Source organism: Rhyacophila brunnea, unplaced genomic scaffold (assembly GCF_057557595.1).
Source record: "Rhyacophila brunnea isolate RB1 unplaced genomic scaffold, BYU_Rbru_1.0 scaffold_19, whole genome shotgun sequence".
NCBI classification, from domain to species: domain Eukaryota; kingdom Metazoa; phylum Arthropoda; class Insecta; order Trichoptera; family Rhyacophilidae; genus Rhyacophila; species Rhyacophila brunnea.
In genome coordinates this window covers 15,500,994-15,524,034 of record NW_028232848.1, presented here as the reverse complement: position 1 = coordinate 15,524,034, position 23,041 = coordinate 15,500,994, and the positions used below count along the sequence as shown (strand labels likewise).

At 31.5% G+C, this 23,041-nt stretch overlaps 1 protein-coding gene across 1 annotated transcript; it reads right to left on the bottom strand.

Moving 5' to 3' along the window:
• Nucleotides 1–931: 931 nt before the first annotated feature.
• Nucleotides 932–22,856, bottom strand: LOC147072775 (odorant receptor Or2-like). Its single transcript, XM_085945707.1, has 7 exons — nucleotides 22,832–22,856; nucleotides 14,977–15,088; nucleotides 10,148–10,354; nucleotides 8,875–8,974; nucleotides 4,556–4,669; nucleotides 1,671–1,826; nucleotides 932–985 (listed from the first exon to the last, which is right to left on the bottom strand). The coding sequence occupies exons 1-7, from the start codon at nucleotides 22,854–22,856 to the stop codon at nucleotides 932–934; spliced, it is 768 nt and encodes a 255-aa protein (XP_085801833.1).
• Between the last annotated feature and the right edge of the window lie 185 nt (nucleotides 22,857–23,041).

The window sequence follows — 23,041 nt, the reverse complement described above, 5'->3', positions numbered from 1 at the left end:
AAAATTTAATGGATCTGTTGAACTTTACCTCCTATGTCAAAGAGAAATATAGCCGAGTTTATTTATCTTTTAATTAAAACTCCTATGTCATATTCATCGTATTATGCTGCTAATAAATCAGTTTTAACCTTCCCCTGTAAAATCGTATTTTTTTACTAAGAAGGTTTGTGATCTGCACCATCGATATAATAAATTATATAATGACAGTTTAATTGAAAGATCAATCCTCTTATTTTTCCTACACATTATTGTAAGGTCGTTAACTGGATGCAAATTAAGTTAAGAGCGGCAGATATTTTGGATAGTTAAATACTTCACATTAAATAATATAGAGATTCATTTTTCATTAGTTATTATATTTGCTCTTTTGTATTTATAAAATATTGAATTTTAAAATTATACCACTTATTAATTATATTATAATAATATAATATATTATCAACTTATTTAAATTGTTGTATGTAGATAATATTAAATTCTTCTTAATATAATATAGAAGAGCATGGTCCCCTATTTGAAGATCGTGTTAGTATCTAACTAAATCGATAAATTACCAGATCCACTCAGAGATTAAAGTTTCGAAGTGAAATACCTACTAAGCATTAGAAGACCACGAATTTGCTAGACTCTGGGGTTGTAAAGAATCTACAGGGTGACATAAGCCAATAATTGAGATAGAAATGGTCGGAGAAAGGAAGCGAGAATATTAAATTGAATGTTCTCCGAATTTAAAAAAAAAATTGGCGCCTCCTTATTTCAAATGTATAAAAATTTTGTGTAAAAAATGTATTTTTTACTCAATATTGAATGCACGAAACAATAAAGGAAGAAAGGTAAAACTTTCCGCGTCTTTGTTTGAACTAGTATACGCCACGGATTACATCAACATTGACATATAATTGTATCATATAATTACATCGTTAGTGATAGATTATGTTTTTGTAGTTCTCATAACTGCAAATCCGTTGTATGACCATTTGAGAAGCTGAAAAAAATATTACCGAATAATTAATTTCTAAATATTTTGTATTTTAACTAAACTACCTACCATCATGAAAATAATCATTGATTACAAAGGATTAATTAAAAAAAAAAATTGTTAGTTTTTCCTAGAAAATTACGATAGTATAAATATTTTAAAAAGAAATTTTTGCATTCACTATAATTAAACCCATTTACAAACATATGATTATTATTTGTAGACGTCCCCAATATGCTTGTATCTATAAAAATATATCATTACCAGGGATTTTAAGATTTAGGGGAATTCAAGGTAACATAATAAATCACATTTGAATCTACTTCTAAGAAGGTCATAATTCCAGGTAGAAAATTTAATACTAGTAATGTATAATAAATAGAAAATGTTATAAAACACGATGAAATTGTGCAAGAAAAAACGTTTCTGATACCGTTAGTGTTCCTTCGAATATTAATTTATATATGTATTCAAACATTTGTATTGAAGCTATTATATTTTTATCATTGCGGTTAGAATTATCTATAAATTGATATATTATGCTCTTGATAACATACTGAGATATCAATTGAAAATTTTCGTCAATTACAAAAAAGGAATTAAATCTCGATGCACATTATTATTACATCAATTAACAATTTTTAAATTAATTAATATTCTTGTCATCTGTAATAATTATTATTTTACTCACATTAGTAAAAGTGTCGAGCGAAAGAATGAACACTTTGCCAGCCGTAAGTCTGAGTGGCTTCTTCATTCTCTCTCTGAATATCTTGAGGGTAGTCTTCACGTCCTCGGGATAGTCTGGCCAGTTGCTGTTGAACGCGGCGTGGGTGAGCTGGTGACTCTTCAGCGTGCACACATAAACAGAGTTTTTTTTCTTGTTTTTAATTATAATACAACGTGCATACATTTAAGTACATAATGTATAATTTTCAAGCTGTGGTTGGCTGAAATAATTTGTGGTGTTTTTCAACTTTTACCTCGTTTTTACATGTCATCCAATCAGGTATAAATCCAGAAATCATTGTATTAAGCCGCGTTGACACGGTCCAAGTACGATCCAAGAAGACTTGGATAGGAATAATTCGTATGAAGATGTCTCATCCAAGTGACAGCTTCGTACTATTTATTCCTATCCAAGTTAACTTGGATGCGTAGGACGTGGTCTAAGTAGCTTGGATAGGAATAATTATTTATTTATTTATTTATTTATTTGAAAAAGACACGTTGAGTACATAACAAATTATTAATTCAGGACGTTCACAACATGACATTTAGAATAAAAATTACAAGTAATCAGTTAGGAAAATCAGAAAAAACAAAGTGGAGGAAAAAAAGAAAGCAAAAATAGTTTTATACAAAAGAAATAAAATTTAAGAAAACAACAATGATTCAAAAAATACAAATTAAACAATAAAATAGAATTTAAAAAACAGAATATATAATGGATCGCCAAAAATATCTACATCTCTAGGGAGTGCATTGACCAACCGCACAGCCCTCGCTATTGGTGCCTGGTGAGCCTGACATGAGGAAACAGCTTTCATCCAAAATAGGTCATGGCTGCGACCACGCATGTAATTGACGGGTGTGTAAAAATTTAAATTTTCTAGAATATCGGGATTGAAAATGATACCACGTGAGAGCAGGGAAAAATGCTTTAAGAGCAGAAGTGACCTACGAGCTTCAAGAGAATGAAAGGCGAGCATGCCTTGAAGAAAGTTAGTCGGAAAATACTCGTTTGAGAAGGTGTCAAAAGGAAAATAATTATAAACTTTAAAATAGAGATGACGAAGAAATTTTTTCTGAACACGCTCTAAAACAAGCTTATAGGAAACTTCATAAGGACTCCAGATGATGGAGCCATACTCAAGAATACTCCGTACTAACGACACATAGAGTGTACGTAAAACAGTTGGATTCTTGAATGACTTGGCTTGTCTCATGACGAATCCTAGAAGCTTGCTCGCACGCAATGCCGTAGAAGTGATGTGCGAGCGAAATGATAAACGTGAGTCAAACAATATGCCAAGGTCTTTAATTTCTGATTGACGGTTCAGTAATCTATTTGACATATTGTAGTTGAAAATAATTGGAGATCTTGATTTCGAAAAGCTAATACACACACATTTATCAGTATTAAATTCGAGTTTATTTTTTTTCGCCCAAATTTCAATTGAGTTGAGTTGGTATTAGTATGAAGATGTCTCATCCAAGTGACAGCTCATACTATGTATTCCTATCCAAGTTAACTCGGATGAGAAGGACGCGGTCCAAGTAGCTTGGATAGGAATAATTAGTATGAAGATGTATCATACGAGTGCACTTGGATAGGAATATATAGGTAGTATGAAGCTGTCATTTGGATGGCACTCGATCCAAGTGTACTTGGATCGTACTTGGATCGTGTCAACGCGGCTTTAAGGGGCATAATATTATCAACATGTCCAATTATTTAAACTAACATACTACTGTATCTAAAATTGAGAGTATTTATGCAGTAACCAGTCAGACCACATATAACAAAAACAGATAAATAGACACTTTTGTGTTATGTTAATATAAAACATGATAGCTTTTTAATGATAATACCATAATATATTACATGTAGGAGTAAACAACTTACACACAAACAAAAGTCTCATCAGCAAACGCCATTCAAACTGCATGCATTGCCATAATAAAGACTGATGCAATAAGATATTACCTTCTATGGTAAGAAATGTAGACAATAAATAGGCTGGAGTGCTACGTGCAAAAGCTTCGAGATTGCAGTCCCATATTGGGAATCTTGCATTATTATTATTTAATCGTTACATATTGTCTTCTACCAATTATATTATATAATTTATACGTTAATAAATTCTGAATCTCAATTGTTTTGAATAATGTACAATCAGTGTGTTTATTTAATTACCACGCCTATATCACCTGAAACTAGGGACTATCCTGCTCTTCTAGCATTCTACCTTTATCCCCTAAATATAATAATATATGAGTGTGAATAACTTTCAATCAAATAAATTGAATTTTTATGTTATATTGGTATTGAAAAATATGTGTTATTATGTTATTTTAGGGTTGTGTTACTAATGTCTATAAATCGAAGGTAACATATTCTGTGATCAGCTTCTTTATCAGTTCTCTTTATGACTTTGTACAACATTTTTGTATGAAGGGAGTCTTTGTGATTTATGCAGTAGGTGTGTAGAAAAACCACGTTACACCATGTTGAACATGATAACTAATTTTCGCGCAAATTACGACCGGCTGTTTTTTTTCCTTTTTAAAAATATACAATTTATTGAAGAGACAACCCTTATTTTATCCCATCAAAATACAGTGATGGTCTTCTTTAACAAATTACAACTAACCATTTTTGATCGTTTAAATAAATTGATCAAAATGGTGGATATATTTTTTTTTGTTATTAAAATTTCATTCAGCATAGATAGCACTCGTTGTATAAATGACCGATTATGTTTATTTTTTTCTATAAAAATAAAACCTACAGCGGTTTAAATTATTTTCTTGAGTCGTTGAACTGTCATATCAGATACTTAAGTAGAATACCTTCCATATAACTTCGTCTCCAAACCAACACAGCATAAAGACTTCAGACATCATGCAGCAGAAATAGACCAGGGTCCACAGAAGTTGGAGAGGATGACCTAGTGGGTCATCAATCTAGTAAAGTAAATAGATAATAATATTATTATGTACTCAAATATTATTGAATTTTAATACACAAAAATATAAAATCGAATCCGTTATAGTCTTCTGAAATATCAGAAATGCATTTTAAAAATCTGTTGGCATGTGTGTGTGTGTGTGTGTGTGTGTGTACGGCCTGAGTGGACATCATTCAGCGGGGCGTGAGCGGCGTGCGCAACTCAAACGTATAACAGTGTGTGAAATGTTCGAAGACAATGTATTGTTTTGGTTCATATTCGTAGACATCTATATATTTTATAACACAAGTATCGCAACGTTATATATAGCTATTACTTGTCATAAAGTTGGAAAACTCTGCGTCCGTTCAGATGTACTGATCACATATTTTAAATTTACTAGAGTGAAAAATGTTAACAATAAACCACCTAGATAATTAAAAAAACTGAAGTTTCCTTATTCTAAATTTAATACAATATTTGGGAAGCATTAATATTATCTCAAACTTGGCATGATATAACAATATTATAGTTGTAATGTATGAAAAACATGCACAGAAACAAAACTAAAAACACCAACATACGTGTACAGTTAATAACTCTTGAAGCCGTTATTATAAGCATTGTCAATTTTAATTATTATATGCAATAATCCTGCCTAAGCTGAAAGATTTAATGTACTTCTGATTCCATTATTGATAGCATTAATTTAATTAAGCTGGATGAATAATATGATATGAAAGCTGCTCGTCAAATCTATTGTATACACTGCCATATTGATAGGACTATACGTTTTCGCGTTAACGTTAAAACGCTACTACGCTCATTTCGCTCGGCTGTGAGCCGTTTAAGATTATTAGGTGTAATAAGTATTATTGTGGTGTTAAAGATAAAACTATTACACACGTAGTTCTTAGTATCATAGCGTACATTATTACGATTATGTATAGGCAATACCTTATAATTGTATTATCTGCAACGCAAGAGTGCGAATATATGAAAATATTATTAGCGTACTTCAGTGAAACGGCAAATAATTTTCAGCAGTAGGTGCGACGAAATTTCGCACTAGTCGCCAATCGGAGATCGACAGTCGAAGTGTGCGCACGTCGATTTGTTTTGTCATGACGTCGGATGAATATATTCTTAAATCGTGTAAAGATGACTAAAAAACTTTACGTATGTTACTTGAAAAAGAAAACATGTCAATGAATATACTATTATTATTACTAATATAACATTAAATGGATGCATGTTGAATTTTTATGACAAATTATATTTCGTTCGGCACGCGTCATTTGCACAATCCGCGCATCGCCTAGCCACGGTCTTTTTACACCATGCCTCAACTGAAGTATAGCCTTAAAGAGAGAGTGAAGCAGGAAGAAGACGTTTTAAACATACACGTTTAAACGCAAATTCTAAATTTGAAAAATCGGAGGAATCGTTAGTTTTAATCGGGTCGTGAAAGATAACAGATAATACTCTTATAATCAAATTGATAGAACCTTTCAGTACTAGAATGGCATATCGAGTGATTTCAGTATTGAGAAATTAGTGTATTATCCAATATATGTAAAAATAATTATAATACGGATAGGGTGTTGTAACCTACTGTAACCTTAAGCAATATACACAATCAATTTAAAAATAGAAACATTATGGATAAGGAGGAACTATCAGCTAAGTTTCGCCGCTTGATAAATGAACGAGTTCAGCGATGACGTGCTCGGTTAAGTCAGGCGAATGTGAATAATTGTGTATGTAACATTAGAAAAAAGGCAGTAAAATATAACATACACTTATGGTGTACGTATGATAATATTGACAGATGGTACTGGCACCTGGTAATACTTGCTAGTAATGTTATATAAAGATGAAACATAAAGTATCTTTGTTTTTAACCAAAAATGATAACTAAGGGCCAAAGGGGATTTCCCGTCAGAACATTATTTTTAGTTTAACTAACAAAAATACTATTTGGTGTTCGTAAGTAAAATGAAAGTTAGTTGAGCTTTTGGGTACTCGAAAACGATGACTTATAGGGTAGTTCGTAGAGCAAATGAACACAGTCATAGTACGGAACACACGGCTATAAAATTAGTATGCACCTACTCTAAAACTTTCCGGTGCAAGTCTTTGCTAACGGTGGTGACTCTTTATGAACCATAAGTAGTGCATATTTACTTTGAACTAAGTAGTAAGTAACTATTAAGTACCTTACTAGTATTATAACAGCTGTCATAGTATATCTTATGTCATGAAATATTATTAGATATAAGATATGAATCAATACAATTATATAATATGATTAAATGTAACTCAATAACTGACCAAATTTCCACAGTAATAATATTATGTTATATTGCAAGGGATGTTTTTCTATCAATAAAAATAAGGGATACCTTTTCTATTAAGTACCGATTATAGATAAGAATTATCGTGTGATTTTATAGAGTAACAAAAATTGTGATGTACATCATGGGGTCGATAGTTATGATGCTTTTGTGTAAAATATATTGATTAGAGGACGCTCCCCTAATCATTGTCCGTGTAAAAATATCGCAAGTACAACAAATGTCTATTCCTTATCTTACCTATACATTGAGCACCTAACCAATATAACGAGACTCTTGTATCAGGTTTCATACTGTTAACTTATGTACTACGAGGGTGGGTCAATAAGTCCTTAGAAAAGCCGACAGGTGGCGCGACTAGTACTGTAAGCGGTTTGTTTTTATGCAGCGGCACTACCGATTCAGTATGCTGCGAAGTTTCAATCAGATTGGTCGGGTTGTTGTGTGTTTCTCGTACATTTAAAAAAAAAAATTGCTTGTGGAAAATGGAAAAATGGAAAATGGAGAAAATTGAGGTTAGAGCTGTTATTAAACATTTTAATATAAAAGGGTTAACAGCAAAGGAAATAAAAAATGAGTTGGATTTAGTTCACGGCATATCTGCTCCTTCACTTGCAACTATTTATAACTGGTTAAATGAATTTAAACGTGGTCGTACATCAACAAAGGATGAACCACGCTCAGGACGTCCTGTAGAGGTGACTACACCAGAAATGATCAATAAAATCCACGATATGGTGTTAAGTGACCGAAGATTAAAGTTGAGTGAGATAATTGAGGTTACAGGGATCTCAAAAGGTAGCGTCATTTCTATTTTACATGACAAATTGGGCATGATAAATATTTCTGCAAGATGGGTGCCGCGTTTGCTCACAGTCGACAATAAACGCAATAGGGTGGTGGCCTCTAAAGCCCTGTTGTCGCTCATGCAACGCAATCCGGATGAATTTTTTCATCGCTTTGTGACTGTAGATGAAACATGGATACACCACTATACTCCCGAGACGAAAGAACAGTCAAAGCAGTGGATTGCGAAGGCAAACCATGTCCAAAGAAGGCGAAAACCGTAAAATCAGCTGGTAAGGTTATGGCTACTGTATTTTGGGATGCACGTGAAATTATTTTCGTTGACTATTTGGAAAAAGGAAAAAAAATAACAGGGGATTATTATGCATCTTTATTGGACCAGCTAAAAAACAAAATTGAAGAAAAACGGCCTCATTTAAACAGGAAAAAAATCCTCTTTCATCAGGACAATGCCCGTGTTCACACATGTTTACGATCAATGGCTAAAATTGAAGAATTGAAGTTCGAATTGGTCGACCACCCACCGTATTCGCCAGATTTAGCCCCCAGTGACTTTTTCCTTTTCCCAAACTTAAAAAAATGGCTAAGTGGACAACGTTTTTTTTCAAATGAAGAAGTCATCGATCGGACAAATGCTTATTTTGAGGACCTTCCGAAAACTTATTTTTCTGACGGTTTAAAAAATATTGAGAAACGTCTAACCAAGTGTATTGAGCTCCAAGGAGATTATGTTGAGAAATAAAAAAAAATACAAAAATAAAAACTGTTTTAATGCTTTTTTCTAAGGAATTATTGACCCACCCTCGTATGTTAAATACCTGTTTTTACAATTATTGTTTAATAAATGAATCCAATGCAGTATTTTAATTAGATCAAATCGTTATTTACTAATTTTGGCCTGGTTAAACCGTGCTATAACAAAATTTACGGAATTTAAGAAGAAATTTATTAGATGTTATGAACGTGGTCGTATATCATAATGTAACAACTGTGTGTGATCACTGATCATGGAATCTAAATTCTAAATTATAATTGGATAATGAAACTAGGTACTTACCGAGAGAATTTGTATACCAATCAGACAGATGACAAGACCGCTCAACATGAACTGGATGGCTGCTGCAGCACTGAAGGCGTCTTCGACTTTGGAGACATAGCTGTCACACAAAAAGTAGGTGATATTTTAAGCTTTATACGAAATTACTAATTGAATGTTATATTGAACTTCCCTTTACGGAACTATGTGCCATATAACATTCAAAAATTAATAATTGGAGTCATCTTTGGCAGATAAGTCTGAAAAATCTGTAGACTTGTAGGAGAGGGGCATATGGCATTATGGTGCTCTGTTTTCCATCGTGTGAATGATAAAACATATTTTTATATATTATAAGAGTATGACTTTTAATATTATATTATAATGTTTGGATAATTAAATTGAGAATGAAGCGATATTTTGTATTTGAGGAATATATTAGTGATTATTATACATTTATTTTAATATTTATTTAACATTTATTTTAATATTTATTTAACATTTAATTCGGTAAAACTTTCCATTGGAATTGGCAATTTACTTATAATTTTGAGGGAAGTTGCAAATGGCTTGTATTTTCCTGACCAGCAGCAGTTTTGTGCGTAATACACATAATATAGGTATACTGTATCCGCGATGTATCAACTTATTCAGTTAACCACTGATAACGCAGAGCTTTAATTAACTTTAGTTTATATTATTTACTATTAATTTAAAGACTTTCAATTTATATTGTGCAGTGTTCATACTTTTACCATTTTGTATGTAAATAAAAATATGTTTAAACAATTGAGTACCTAGGTTAAAATCAAATGGATCCATTACAGACACATTACGATATTGGGATGAAAATAAATACAAATTTTCAGGGAGCTATAATTTGTAGATCAAAAGTTTTAATAATATTAAATTACTAGAAAATACGGAGAAACTTCAAGCATTGCTTAAAATTATGATAACAACGTATTACATTACAGATTGTGGCTAGTGTGCATTTTAGTAATAGAGAATAGCTCTTTATTTGCTTTTAATCAGATTTTTTTTTTATCAGAATTTCAAATACGGAAATAATTTTGTAGATGTAACGCAACGTTTCCTCGCTAATTAATATTTCCGCAGCTCTCATTATATTTTTATTACATGCATAGAATTTAACGTTATTTCAATTTAACGTAAGTAATGTCGACAATATTTAATGCATCTTCAACTATGTATGATGTTTAAAAATAAACGTTGAGCTGCAAAAATTATTACTTTTAAATTAACTATTATTAAGATAACATTGAATTCTTGCCTTACGATACTGATGTGATGCTTTATATACTCTCGAAGCTTGATTCTGAGTAAAGTTTCGAATTGTTCCCCATCCTGTTTAATATCCGGAATAATTTGCAATTCGCCAGCTATATTCTGGTGCGGAATAATATTTTTTTTCATCGAAAATCTCTCCACAAGCATTTGCATGTTTTCCAAGTTGAATGCCAAAATATCCATTTGCCCGACTGGAAAATAATAGAAGAAAATCTGAGATAAAAAATTCAAGCTTTTATTATAATATTACGTTAGAAGTGTTTTATTTTGGCGTGGGTATATATTATTGTATACAGGGCTTGAAATGTACTAATAACTAGTTTTCAAAATATTCAAGGAAAAAAGGTTAACGATGATAATAAAAGTGAAGACCACAATTTTCTAGATGTATAACAGCTCTCAATAATTGTGTACCAAGTTACGGATGTTTAGTTAATACTCCCGTTACTGCAATACCATCTTAGGTTACACAACCATTCCCAGAATCATCAATATTGCATCTAATTAAAATGTTATAATATTCTAAAAACCGATAGCATTATCTATTAAATACATATAGTTTATAGATATTCATTTAATGTCATAAAATTATAAATGCACATTGCGTAGCGTCGCATTCATTATGAACAAAAGAGATAGGTCTTAAATTATATGCGACAAAAATAGAGACACTCTCAATATTTGTGAGAAAGAAATATGAAAATAAGCGCTTAGATTAAGATAGTCTATTATGACGTCTTGTAGGATGTATGAGTGTATAGTATATGAATTCTAGTCAACCTCGTGTAACCCAAAGTGATATTACCGAAACGGACGGAAATAATTATCATCGTAAAAAGAAGGTTAATAATGAATGGATATATTGAGGATCAAGTTATTGATTTATATGACATTATGGATAATTCCAGGGCAAAAGATTTTTTAATTTATTATATTGAGCGTGCAGTACAGAATAATATAATGATACTCATGCATAAAATCCAGGAAATAGACAACTAAATTATGTTCGATAAATCTTTCGAAAATGAACATCTTCTTGGTCGTGCACTCACGGCTGATGATCGTGACCACATTTGAATTTCGCCATCATTTGAGCGACCAAGATTTTCCATCCTTCTCGATCTTCCGCTTCTCTCAGGGCAGAATAGATGGTGCCCCTCCCCAGTGGAGAAAATGAGCATGAATACTATATTTTCTCTTTAGTAAACTATTGATATTAATCATATATTTATTAAAACATTAATATAGTGAAGTTTTACATGCACATATTATTTTTGTTCTAATGTCATGTAAGTACTTAAAAAATCAAATAGGTACATAATAATATAAAATATCCCTTTATTTGGCTGACAAAATTAGACCCTTATAATATTGAAATACACATTATAAAAATAGTAAGTCAAAATAATTCATTCGAAAATATTTCTTCGGGCATTATGTATAATGGGTAATATTAAGTACCTACTTGGTGCAGAACACATACATCTAAAGATTGTAACTTTAGACTGAGAAAAACTATGCTAATTATTTTTTAAACTCAACAATTAATTTGACATTTAAGTGTACATATTTTAAAATATAAAAAAACACTATATTATGTTACTACGACAATTTTATTGAAGAGCTAAACACAATAATGATAATTTATTCTATTTAACATTCACAAGACGGAACCATATTGTAAGTTAACTAAAAGGCGGCTTAAAAAGTTTCAGTGGTTCACTGGCAAATAAAATTGAGTTTATGAATATAAAACTATGTTTATCAGCGATGGCGGTTCTGGGCGAAATAATGTTCTTTTTTTAAATTTGTTTTGTTAAATTAAATTGTTGAATGATTCACAAATTACAAATTAAATTTCCAGATTGTTCGGGGTCTCACGGAGTTATACACATAAAATGGCCGCAGGAACGCAGATACCGAGATTAGTTTTTTCCCACTCGTCTCGCTAACCTTGAAGTACCGAACCGTTTAAACTTTAAGCATTACCGAGCACAGATACGAATCCAAAATTTACGTAAATAATAAGCTCTGGTCAGAGCTCATACACTTCGAGCCCTGCCTTTATAAAAATAATATAACTAGGTACTATAGAGCTGATATAACTCATATCACTTATGTACTATTATGTTCACTCTTAAAACATTAATATTATACTTATTATACAGTAATTGCCTATTAGAATATAATATTGCATCTCATGTAGGATTAACTTTACATGCTATGAGAATTTTATTAATAATAATTTTTTTTTTAGATAATAGGAGTCTCTAGCACTGTCTAAGAGGTTGAACGAATAAATAGCGACCAATCAAATTACGTGTCTAGAATATGATCTCTCCAGATCAAAGAAAGATATGTAAAATCAAGTGTTATCAAGCAAACCTGATTTCGGGGAAAATCGTTATATTTCTATGCAAAAAAATTAAATTCGTCAATTTACATTTTCAAACTTAGAGTAAGCTAGTTATGTGAAGTAGTACATAATGTACGTATATTTTTTTTATTCACCAAATACGAAGCGTCTTTTTATAATGACTTCTAAGAATCATTGATAGTGTGGAATATCAATCACCGAAGTTTAAAAAGCAACCAAGAGGCTGTATAACAGAGATGGTGGAATCCATGCAAAATTTCTGCTCTGCGGACTGATCCGCTATCGTCGACCTTGCGACATCTTCTACTAATGTGTATCCACACGAAACAGGCTCCACAAATCTTTAACATCTACATAATACGTATTACTCTCTTCAGCATCCCATGAAAGTTTTGGCAACATTTATTATGAATAAAGTCAGAATACTAATACTAGAGGTCCTGCATTCGAAACTCGTCTTTTTGTAGTGCCATATCCGGTATCGGATGTTTTTTTATTCATATATATCGCTGCTCTAAATAGGAATACAGTATTAAACTCAAGCTAGTATTTGAGATTCTTGGGTAAGACATTCTTCTTCCAAGACCTTGATTACTGGTGATCTTCCATTACATATTAATATTCACGAGTTGATAACTCCCATGATGTGATCAAGGTATGCCAACTTTCTTGACTTTATTTATCTGATTACATCTTTGGTATGTTTCATCCTCGAAATTCCTAATTATATCTTTCCAGCTGATAAGAAGTATGCCTCTATATACCCACATTTCAAAAGCTTTAAGTTTTATGAGCTTTTTTCTGTGAGTGTCCACGCTTCCATACAATAGGACTGAAACGACATAGCACGTATCCGGTTCCAGGCTGAATGCGTGGCTACATAGTTTTAAAAACAGGTCCGATCTTCTCGCCTCGGCATTTCAGTTCAATGGTATGGTCCCAGTTATCATCTTCAGAGCAGCTTTAGGGAATATCCTGCGAATCGATGTTTCCGCCAAATCTTTTGGGTGCACTGGTATAACCGCATTACAAACACTCTAACTCGTCAGCTGACACATAAATCCTCGGTGACTGAAGTAATCACGAAGAGGTGTTCCATGTGGCGATATGCAAAAATACATAACACTAGCAATTTTAAATATGGTCATTAGATATTATGACATCTAAAACATACCTACATAAACAATTTTATTCATTATTAAAATGGAATTTTTGAATATTTTATTGTCATATTAATAATAAAAAAATCGGATACAGTAGATAATATAACTCCATCTGACTTGGTATACTTGGTAATTATAATTATTGGGAAATCAAAATTTAACAAAAATGTCCACAGTAGGTAATGATGACGGGGCACAGTGTGACGTCGCTAATGATTTTAGCAGCTGTCATTATAAATTTTGATAGATGCATATCATGCTATATAATATTGATGTTATTTCGTTTTAAAGTAACTTGACATTACAAGCATCTAGCAGTTTCTGCCACACATTTTTACATGACGGCACACCGGGGAAGGGAAATTTGTTTCGAGGCAAACCGAATAGAAATCTCCCAAAAACTTAATAATATACTGCATTAAAATATGAATAATAATATAAAAATATTATTGGTAACAATAAAATAATATTTTTTTATTAACACATACCATTATAATATATACAAATATATTGACACTTATTTTAGTAGGGATATATTCTATCTAATTGATTTTGTGAAAGAAATGTGTCAAAACGTGGTTCCAAATTAGTTTAACAAACACGTAACTCCTCATCACGATAATAATATAATCCTTAGAGTTTCTTTATATTTAATTTCCATGTGCGCTAAGAAACCTAATTTGCAAGGATATTGATTATGGTTGTAGTAGCAAATTGATAATAATTGACCCTAAACCAACATCTAAGATTCTGACAACTGTAGCTCAGAAAATAAGGCCTTCTGCACAGATTGTTTTAAAATTCTATTAAATTTTATTTCACTGTTAATAGCAAGTATTTGCTAAGATATTTTGCAAAACCATTTATGACCCACTTGTAAAATTTTGATAATCATGTGAAAATACCTCTCGTGGCACACAGTTTTACATACACTGTCCTAGTGCTAAAACTTTAAAGCATTTTTATCTCCAAATCACCTAAGATGGCGTTATTTATGTTATAAGAGAGCATTACAGATATTCAATTTATGTGTATGTATGTATGTACTAATATAATAAACCCGATAGCGTAGTTTTGTAAATAATGGTGTTATAAGCTCTGTCGGTAATGTAGGTAACTGTGAAGACCTCGTAATGTCAAATTGACTGGCATTATAAGCATTCGACAATCATTATAAAAGCCGTTATCTACTCACGAACTTGTGCGATAAATGCCGGCATTATTGTATCAAGTACTCCATCAACCAGCACCACAGCTGTCTTGGAATAGATCTGCATCAAATAAACGATCTGGTAGGCGGGGGTGGCCATTACGTCGAAGAACGGATACTGCACGTTCGTAGGCAGCACTTGGAAACGCTCCGATATCGGCATTAGACAGCCGACTGGAAAAGTGACACAACTATGAGAAATGTGCGAAAAATATCCTAGTCATTGGAAAGAAAAGTTGACAATTATATTATTACCTATTGACAAGTGTTTATTAGTATGTAGATATTTTAATTATTTATACGTACGATTCTCTTTTGCGCTGGGGATACGTTCCAGAGGCTACCGTGCGAGAATAAAAAGCTTGGAAAAAAGATAAGTTTCACATATAAAAATGAGAGATTTCATTTACTTAAAATTAACCAAAATAAAGCACATAGCGCGTCTTCGTCTAAGATTTGATGTTGACGATTGTGAACATGTCGAGAAATTCATTTATTAAATTCCGTAAAACGACATTAAAAAAATATTACAGAAAGAGGATAAAATCGAAACAAAAGAGCAACATCAATGTGTCAAAACAATAACAAGTCATGCACTATTTTAATTTAAATATCGTTGGCGCACATATTTTTTTTCCGATGAGAATACTAAAAACGTGGTACAATTCACAAAGCACACATAGTTTGAAAACGCCTTCACTGGATTTTTTCCATAGACTATGGTAGGTATATTCCAAATTTGATTTTTTTTTAAATTCTTCTTTACGACTGTTTACACACTATTTTTTAATTGAATAATTAATTAAAATATTTGACGCTATCAATTTCAATAGATTACAATATAATATGCCAAATTTGAATGTACTGATTATTTTTTCAAACAATGAAACGAAACAATAAAACGGGTGTTAACATATTGTAATATCTATCTAATATTTATTTATTTATTTCAATCCACTACGGTATGGTGGCTTCCCGAACCTGCGTTTACTCCTCTCAATCGTGATGAAAATTGGTGATAATATATTATTATCTACATATTTAAATCAATCCACTGCCGGATAAAGGTCTCCCAACCTGATTCTTCTCCTCTTGTTCATATGAATTAAAAAAATATCAAAATTATTAGTGATATGATATAATACACCCTAACTATTTATAACGCCATTACCTGGGTCAATCCACTGCTGGATGAAAGCCTCCCTAATCTGATTCTATTCCTCTCGATCAAATAAATTTCTATTTTTATCAAAATTGGTGATAATATATCTACCTATTTATACCACCATTATAATAATCAACTTGGACTAATCCACTGCTAGATGAAACCCTCTCTAAGCTGATTCCACTTCTCTGTGTCCTATGATTTCCTGTACTTATCAGAATTGGTAATTTGATATAGGTACCCATTTATATCATGATTATCATCATCAGCTTCGATCGATCTACTGCTAGGCGAAGTTCTTTCCAAGCTAATTCCACTTATCTCAGATCTATGCATTGCTGAGACTAAAAAGTGCAAGTGCGTTCAAATTGCAATTTGAAGAGATCCTAACGTCATTTACGTATGAATCGAAAGTAGTGTTAGTATTTTTTTTAATAGAATTTGCGAAAACACCTCGGATGCATAGTTGGTAGGAAATTTTGTAAATTTGATATAAATTGGTAAAGAACATATCCTGGAATGCAATGAATGCAGGTTCAAGTTCAATAATGTGTGCTAAATTACTAGCAAACATGCAAGTGTGACTTTATACTGTGTCATAGGAAGTAGCAATGTGTGGTCTCGTAGAACGTTGTTTCGATTAAAACATACAAGTTTTTATGACGTAATCCATGCAAACTACATTTAATTTTCAAAGACGCATTTGTGCAGTGGCAAAAGTTTGCGAACAATTGTACGTTGGTTTGGCTTTAAACATCCATAAAATAAAATTTAATAGTCTTACCTATAATAGCGACAATGCACATGTAGAGATAACCCTTAGAAACCAGCCTTCCTTTCCATATGGCCCGCCTCACAAATGGCAAGTGTTCAGGTTCCGTAGGGTAAAATTCCTCTCTCTTTAAATGTTCGATCAAGATTATCACTTTTTTTCTATTATACATCAAGATCATCAGCTTGAAAGCCATGTATGCCTCGCTTAGCATAAGGTATAACCTGAAAAATAGACTTTCATTAGAAATAAGTAAGTATAAATACTTACGGAACCCTTGATTATTAGATGGTGTTGCCTTTCAGAAACAAACTGTGTTATTATTTATATTTTTTGTGGCAATGAAATTTTATTTAAAAAAATGCAGATCTCTGCAGTAGTCAAAGTGTGCTGACAAAATAGTTATAGTTTTTATTCACATGTGTCACTATTTATTTATAATAATAATTATGACCCATTAAAGTAATGTGTACGTAGGTATACTTGAAGTTGAACATGTTTGAGATAAATAATAGTTTTTGTTTAAAGCGATACTTCTACCTACCAGAGGCACCTAGCAGAAAAATACGAAGCTTGCAATTTGAGATTTTTTTTGATAATGTTCAAGTTAAATCTGAAAACATTAAAAAGAAAAATATTTTGTATTTTAACTCGAAAATAAAATTACAATTGTAAAAAAATATTATAAAATGTGAATTTCTTAACGGATCCCACCTTATACATTATTATTTTATACCATTTTACAACATTTTTATTAGCTCGTATTCTTATTTATCCGGTGGTTGTTTATCCGGTACAAATCTTGCAATCGATTTTTAACTAACTTCCCGACTAGCCTAGACATTTGAAACTTTTAGAATATATCATAACACGATGCCAATGCATTTTTTAATGCTTTGAGCCATTTTTAAGTAGAATTGAATTCATTTTCAGTTAATTCTGTTTTGTATGAAAAGTTATTTCGGAAGAAATCCGTAATCCAATCCACTATTATTGGTTGCTAGGGGGTCTGGGGTCCTATTTATTAATATATTATACGTGCGTTACTATGGAAATCGATATGAGTGTCAAAATGACATTTTAGTGTTATATCTATCAAGTACAATTTTTTTGATCGTTTAAGCTTAAGCAAGTCAAGTTTATATGATTCAACAGAAAATTTAAAAACGTTGTATAGTTACAAAGTTATTTTTATCCTTTAATTATTTATCATTAAAGTTTAGTTTATTAACTTTTCTATGTTGAGTTTAAAAGATTTTTGATTAATTCATAGTTTTAATATTTTTTATATTTATTTTAAAGACATCGATTTTTATAAAAATATAAATGTGTGTACTTGAAATCCTTTTTATATCACCATTTTATCAAAATGTCAAACTGTGTTCAAATATAAATTAATTATGTAAACTAAAAGTATTTACAATTAATCCTAATTTTCAAATTATCTTTCTCATTTTTTTTAGAATAGAATATTGTGCTCATAATTCAAATAAAAGTTATCCGTTCTACGATATTTTTTTAGTATGGTGCTAAAATCCATTAATAAGCTTTTTTATAAACACTGCAGCAGACATAATGCTTAAAACGAATTGAAAATAAACCAAAGTGTATTTTTTCTCTGTTTATCATGAAAATGAATGTCTGCTTCTATTCTTTCTCGCGCAATGCCATTATTTAAAGATATCAACGGCTGGATAATAATTAATCATAAAATAATTTTCTCAGACATAAAATTAGGCAAGAAATCCCTTACTTGATAATATATTAAATTAAAAACTTTATTAAGAAATCTTTTAATTAGCGCTTTGTCCACTCAAAGAAGGACTTTATTGTTTTCATGAATCATAATACTGTGATGGGAATTCATTAACATTCTACGTTAACGTTCTTAAACGAATACGTTTATATAAGTAACTTTTATATTCTAAACTAAGCCCGGATTCAGCTACCTAATTTAGCTTCCTAGGAGAATCGTATTTCAAGACAACTCCCCTTCTATTATTATTTTTTTTAACTTTTTTAATTAAAAAAAATAAAGATAAAAAATTCTGTTTCATTGGCACTTTAATATCTGACGCCAGTCCTCTTCAACGGAACGAAAATTATCACCCTAGTTCAATTTTATCTTGAAAGGCAATTTATTATTTTTGAGTAAAATGAGTTTCTGGATTATTCTGGATCAGGTAACAGAGGTTAAACCGATGAATCAATATAATAAAATATAACAGTGTAAAGAGACAAAAATCCAGGTATACCAACATATAAATGGGGTAACGATCTACTACCAAAAATATGATTTAACGTTTCTAAGAAAATATAGTTCCGACTATTTATACTACACATTACCGCCAAAGAGTGCGACACTTCGTATCCTTGTGCCACAGCCTCAAGGGTTCCGTCGTCGTGGCCGGCCCTCCCTCACCCTGCAGCGGTGCTACAAAAGCGATCTACACGCCTGGCACGGCCTGGCATGGCGGGAGGTGCAAGAGTTGGCGATGGATCGAGGGAAGTGGCGCGAACTTGTGCTTTCCCTATGCCCCAATGCTGGGTCGTGATAGGGTGAAAGAAGAAGAAGATACTACACAGACATATTATTAGGCACTAAATTTGCGATGACTGATGACTCAGATGAGAATATTAACAATTTAAAACTGATTAAAACTAATAACTGAATCAAAACCCAACGAGTTTTCCTTACGACAATATAGAAATTATGAGGTACCTAGGTATATTTATTATTTACCTATTGAATATTAAATACCGAGGTTCAATGAAAACAAATAAGTATGACTGACAGAGTTTATTGTGCACTATTTATGTCGAATCTTAACAGCCTACCTCCACCCCTCACCACTGCCTTTTCTTAATATGATTGTAATTCAGTATTAATCGTATACTTATATGAATATTCATGAAGTCATAATTTAAATTTATATAGTATAAACTCAGTAAAGATCTACTCTGCATAAAACTGAAAGCAATTTATTATGTGGCTTTTTTATTTTAGCAAATAAGCTAAAAGCACACGCGTGTCGGAGATAAAGAAGACAATTTATTCACCACTCAAATAATAAAATATACCACAATATCAAGTAGTTTTATGTCCTACCAGCCATTTAGATAGGTATTATACCATGTTATAATATCGAGAATGTTAATCCAACAGAACGTGCGTGACAAGTTATGTGGAAACGTTACAGGATTGCAATTAGGAATAAGAATTTTATTGGTTTAATCATATTATTATCTGTGCGTCTAAGTAAAATGGATATATTATTATAGTGGCGCATTTAGGGTGGCGGAGGCCTGACGTACTGACTGATTTTGAGGCCACCACGATAAAAAAATAAAAATCATAAATTCCAAATATTTTTTATTTGTATAAAATTTGCATTGGTTTTACGTAAATGTTCAGGATGGATGATAGATGGTCTCAATATTATTGACGCTCGATTTTTTACAATTATTAATTATTGTAAGTTTATCATTGACTTAAAATAAAAAATATTTTCTTTTTAATATAAAAATTGTAGTTAATGGCCCATCAAACCACACCCGCCCCGCAACACACCCGGTCTTAATCGGGGGTATCACGTAACTATACATTTGGATGTGAAGCATATTTTTTTATGACTGCGAATGTTTCAGGGGCAGTTACCCAAGACTAAGGCCGCCATGCACTCAAATGTGCTTTGACTGAATTTACATGACTTTAAGTTAAGGTACCAATGGGAGAGATGAGCACGTAGAGGCAATATTAAAAATTGTAGTAAGTAAGAAGTAACAAATTAAATTTTTCTAAATGCAATAGAATTGGCCTTTGTGGCGACCAGGTCGGATGGTTTGATGGGCCCAACAGCTGGTTGAACCGCTCTTCCCTTTCCGTATACATTTTAAGACATTCCCAGAGGATGTGGTTTGCATCCTGTATTTCTCCGCCACATCGACATGTTGATCGGGTAACAAGACCAAGCTCAAAGAGCCTGCCAGCGAAGCCACCATGTCCAGTCAAGAATTAATTCTGGTATATCTTATTTAGGTATGGTCCCAATATATAAGCTCAATTTGATCTTAAATAAAAAGGATTTCAAGATATACACATTTATATATTTTTTTTTTAAAATCGATGTTTTTTAAAATAGATTTAAAAAATATTAAAACTATGAATTATTCAAAAATCTAAACAGTGAAAAATTGAAAACTTAAGGGGGGACATGCTCAGCGTACGTCAAAATGGAGCTTTTATGCTATTTTCAAGAATGATCCTGGACATTCCTTAAACGTTGTAGATAATCTATTTACATAATTTTGAAGCCTTATTATACTTTATATTTATTTTAAACATTTGATGATTGCATAAAGTATTTTTATTACATAAAATAGTATTCTTTTAAACCTCTCGCTCTAATGTTTAAGAATATAGTCATATTTCAGTACGTCCATGTGAAGTGGTATTAAGATTTTTTATATTTATTAAATTTAATAAAGCATTTATAAAACCATTAGTAAAATTTATGTCGACATTATTATAGTGAAATATTTACGATAAAAAATGATATTGATAATCTCTGTGATCCCAAATTTGACAAGAATTAGGCATTTTATTATTCAAAAAATGGGCAAGATTTACACATTTAAAGATACTGATTATAAGCTTTGTCTTTGACCATTCAAATGTGATAAACATTCTACGAATAATGTTTGCTTTATAATAATTATTGACCTAAGAATAAGGTAGTATTTTTTTGAAATATACCATTTCTATTGGCATTTACCAGTGGCTAAGCTACAACATACAGCCGTAGCCATAAATTGACAAACGATAAATAAAGTAGGGAGTAATATCATGTTAACGCGCGTGTTTGAACATGTACTAATTGATTTTTTTTTTAAATGGTAAAATATTTCACTATAATAATGTAGAAATAAATTTTACTAATGGTTTTATAAATGCTTTTAAAAATTAATAAATATAAAAAAATCTTAACACGACTTCACATGGACGTACCGAAATATGACTATATTCTAAAACATTAGAGCGAGAGGTTTAAAAGAATACTATTTTATGTAATAAAAATACTTTATGCAATCATCAAATGTTTAAAATAAATATAAAGTATAATAAGGCTTCAAAATTATGTAAATAGATTATCTACAATGTTTAAGGAATGTCCAGGATCATGCTTTGAAAATAGCATAAAAGCTCCATTTTGACGTACACTGAGCATGTGGGCCGTTAATAAACTAAATTTTAATAATAAATATAACCATAAAAATAATGTAATAATAACGTAACCTATGTACCAAATGTGACAAATTCACATTTGACTTAAAAAATATTTATTTTTTTAATGTTTTCAGATACTTACATTTTAATTAATTCAGTTGAAATTGTAAATTATCAAAAAGAATTCTCAAATTGCAAGCTTCGTATTTTTCCACTAGGTTTTCTGTTGGCATATAGGATCCCCCTTAAGGTAGGGGTGAGGAACTCACTCAGGGGTGAGGAAGTGTAATAATATAAGAGAGTGTGTATTGTTCAGCTATATGAAGCCGTGGTTCATGAATATAACGCACAGTAGAACCTCAATTTAATTATTATTAACTTAACTATGAAACGTTATATCATCATGTTGCTTTTCAGTACGGCTACCAAATTCAAACACAACATAGTTAACCATATTTTCTACTAAATTAACTAAAATTACCACTAACTTTATATTTAAAACAAAAACAAAAAATTTCAGCAACACATGCTTGCAGTTTTTGAATGAATGGAGTCATTCTAACCAATATTTCCCGGCGACGTATACAAAATATATTTAATTCAGCCATAGAAATTCTATCTTACTCAACGCATATTATTGCAAAGAATATAAGCATGTCGAATGCTTTCTCACTTGCACTTTCGTTTTTGATCAAACCTTGTTGAGGAATCGTATTTGTTTAAAAAGGACGTTTACAGTATGCACCCGCATACCAAGGATAGGGTCCAACTGACCCATTTCCTCTGACTTCAGGTGAGTAGCAAGTGACAACAATATGTAATTATCACCCTTTACATGAAGCCTTCACTGGCTGATGTTTGTGTGACTTTTTCGGAAATGGCTCACTGGCAAAACATTCAGATAAAGGTATCTTAAAATTTAACAGATAATGAAGTTTGTACAGAAACATAAAATATGATTAA

Coding starts and splice junctions, on each gene's coding strand:
- LOC147072775 (XM_085945707.1), bottom strand. CDS start 22,856: ATGGGTCAGTTGGACCCTATCCTTG. Junction 10,355..14,976: donor CAGATCGTTTATTTGATGCA/GATCTATTCCAA, acceptor TTATTTTCCAGT/CGGGCAAATGGATATTTTGG. Junction 4,670..8,874: donor TTGGTATACAAATTCTCTCG/GTAAGTACCTAG, acceptor TTACTTTACTAG/ATTGATGACCCACTAGGTCA.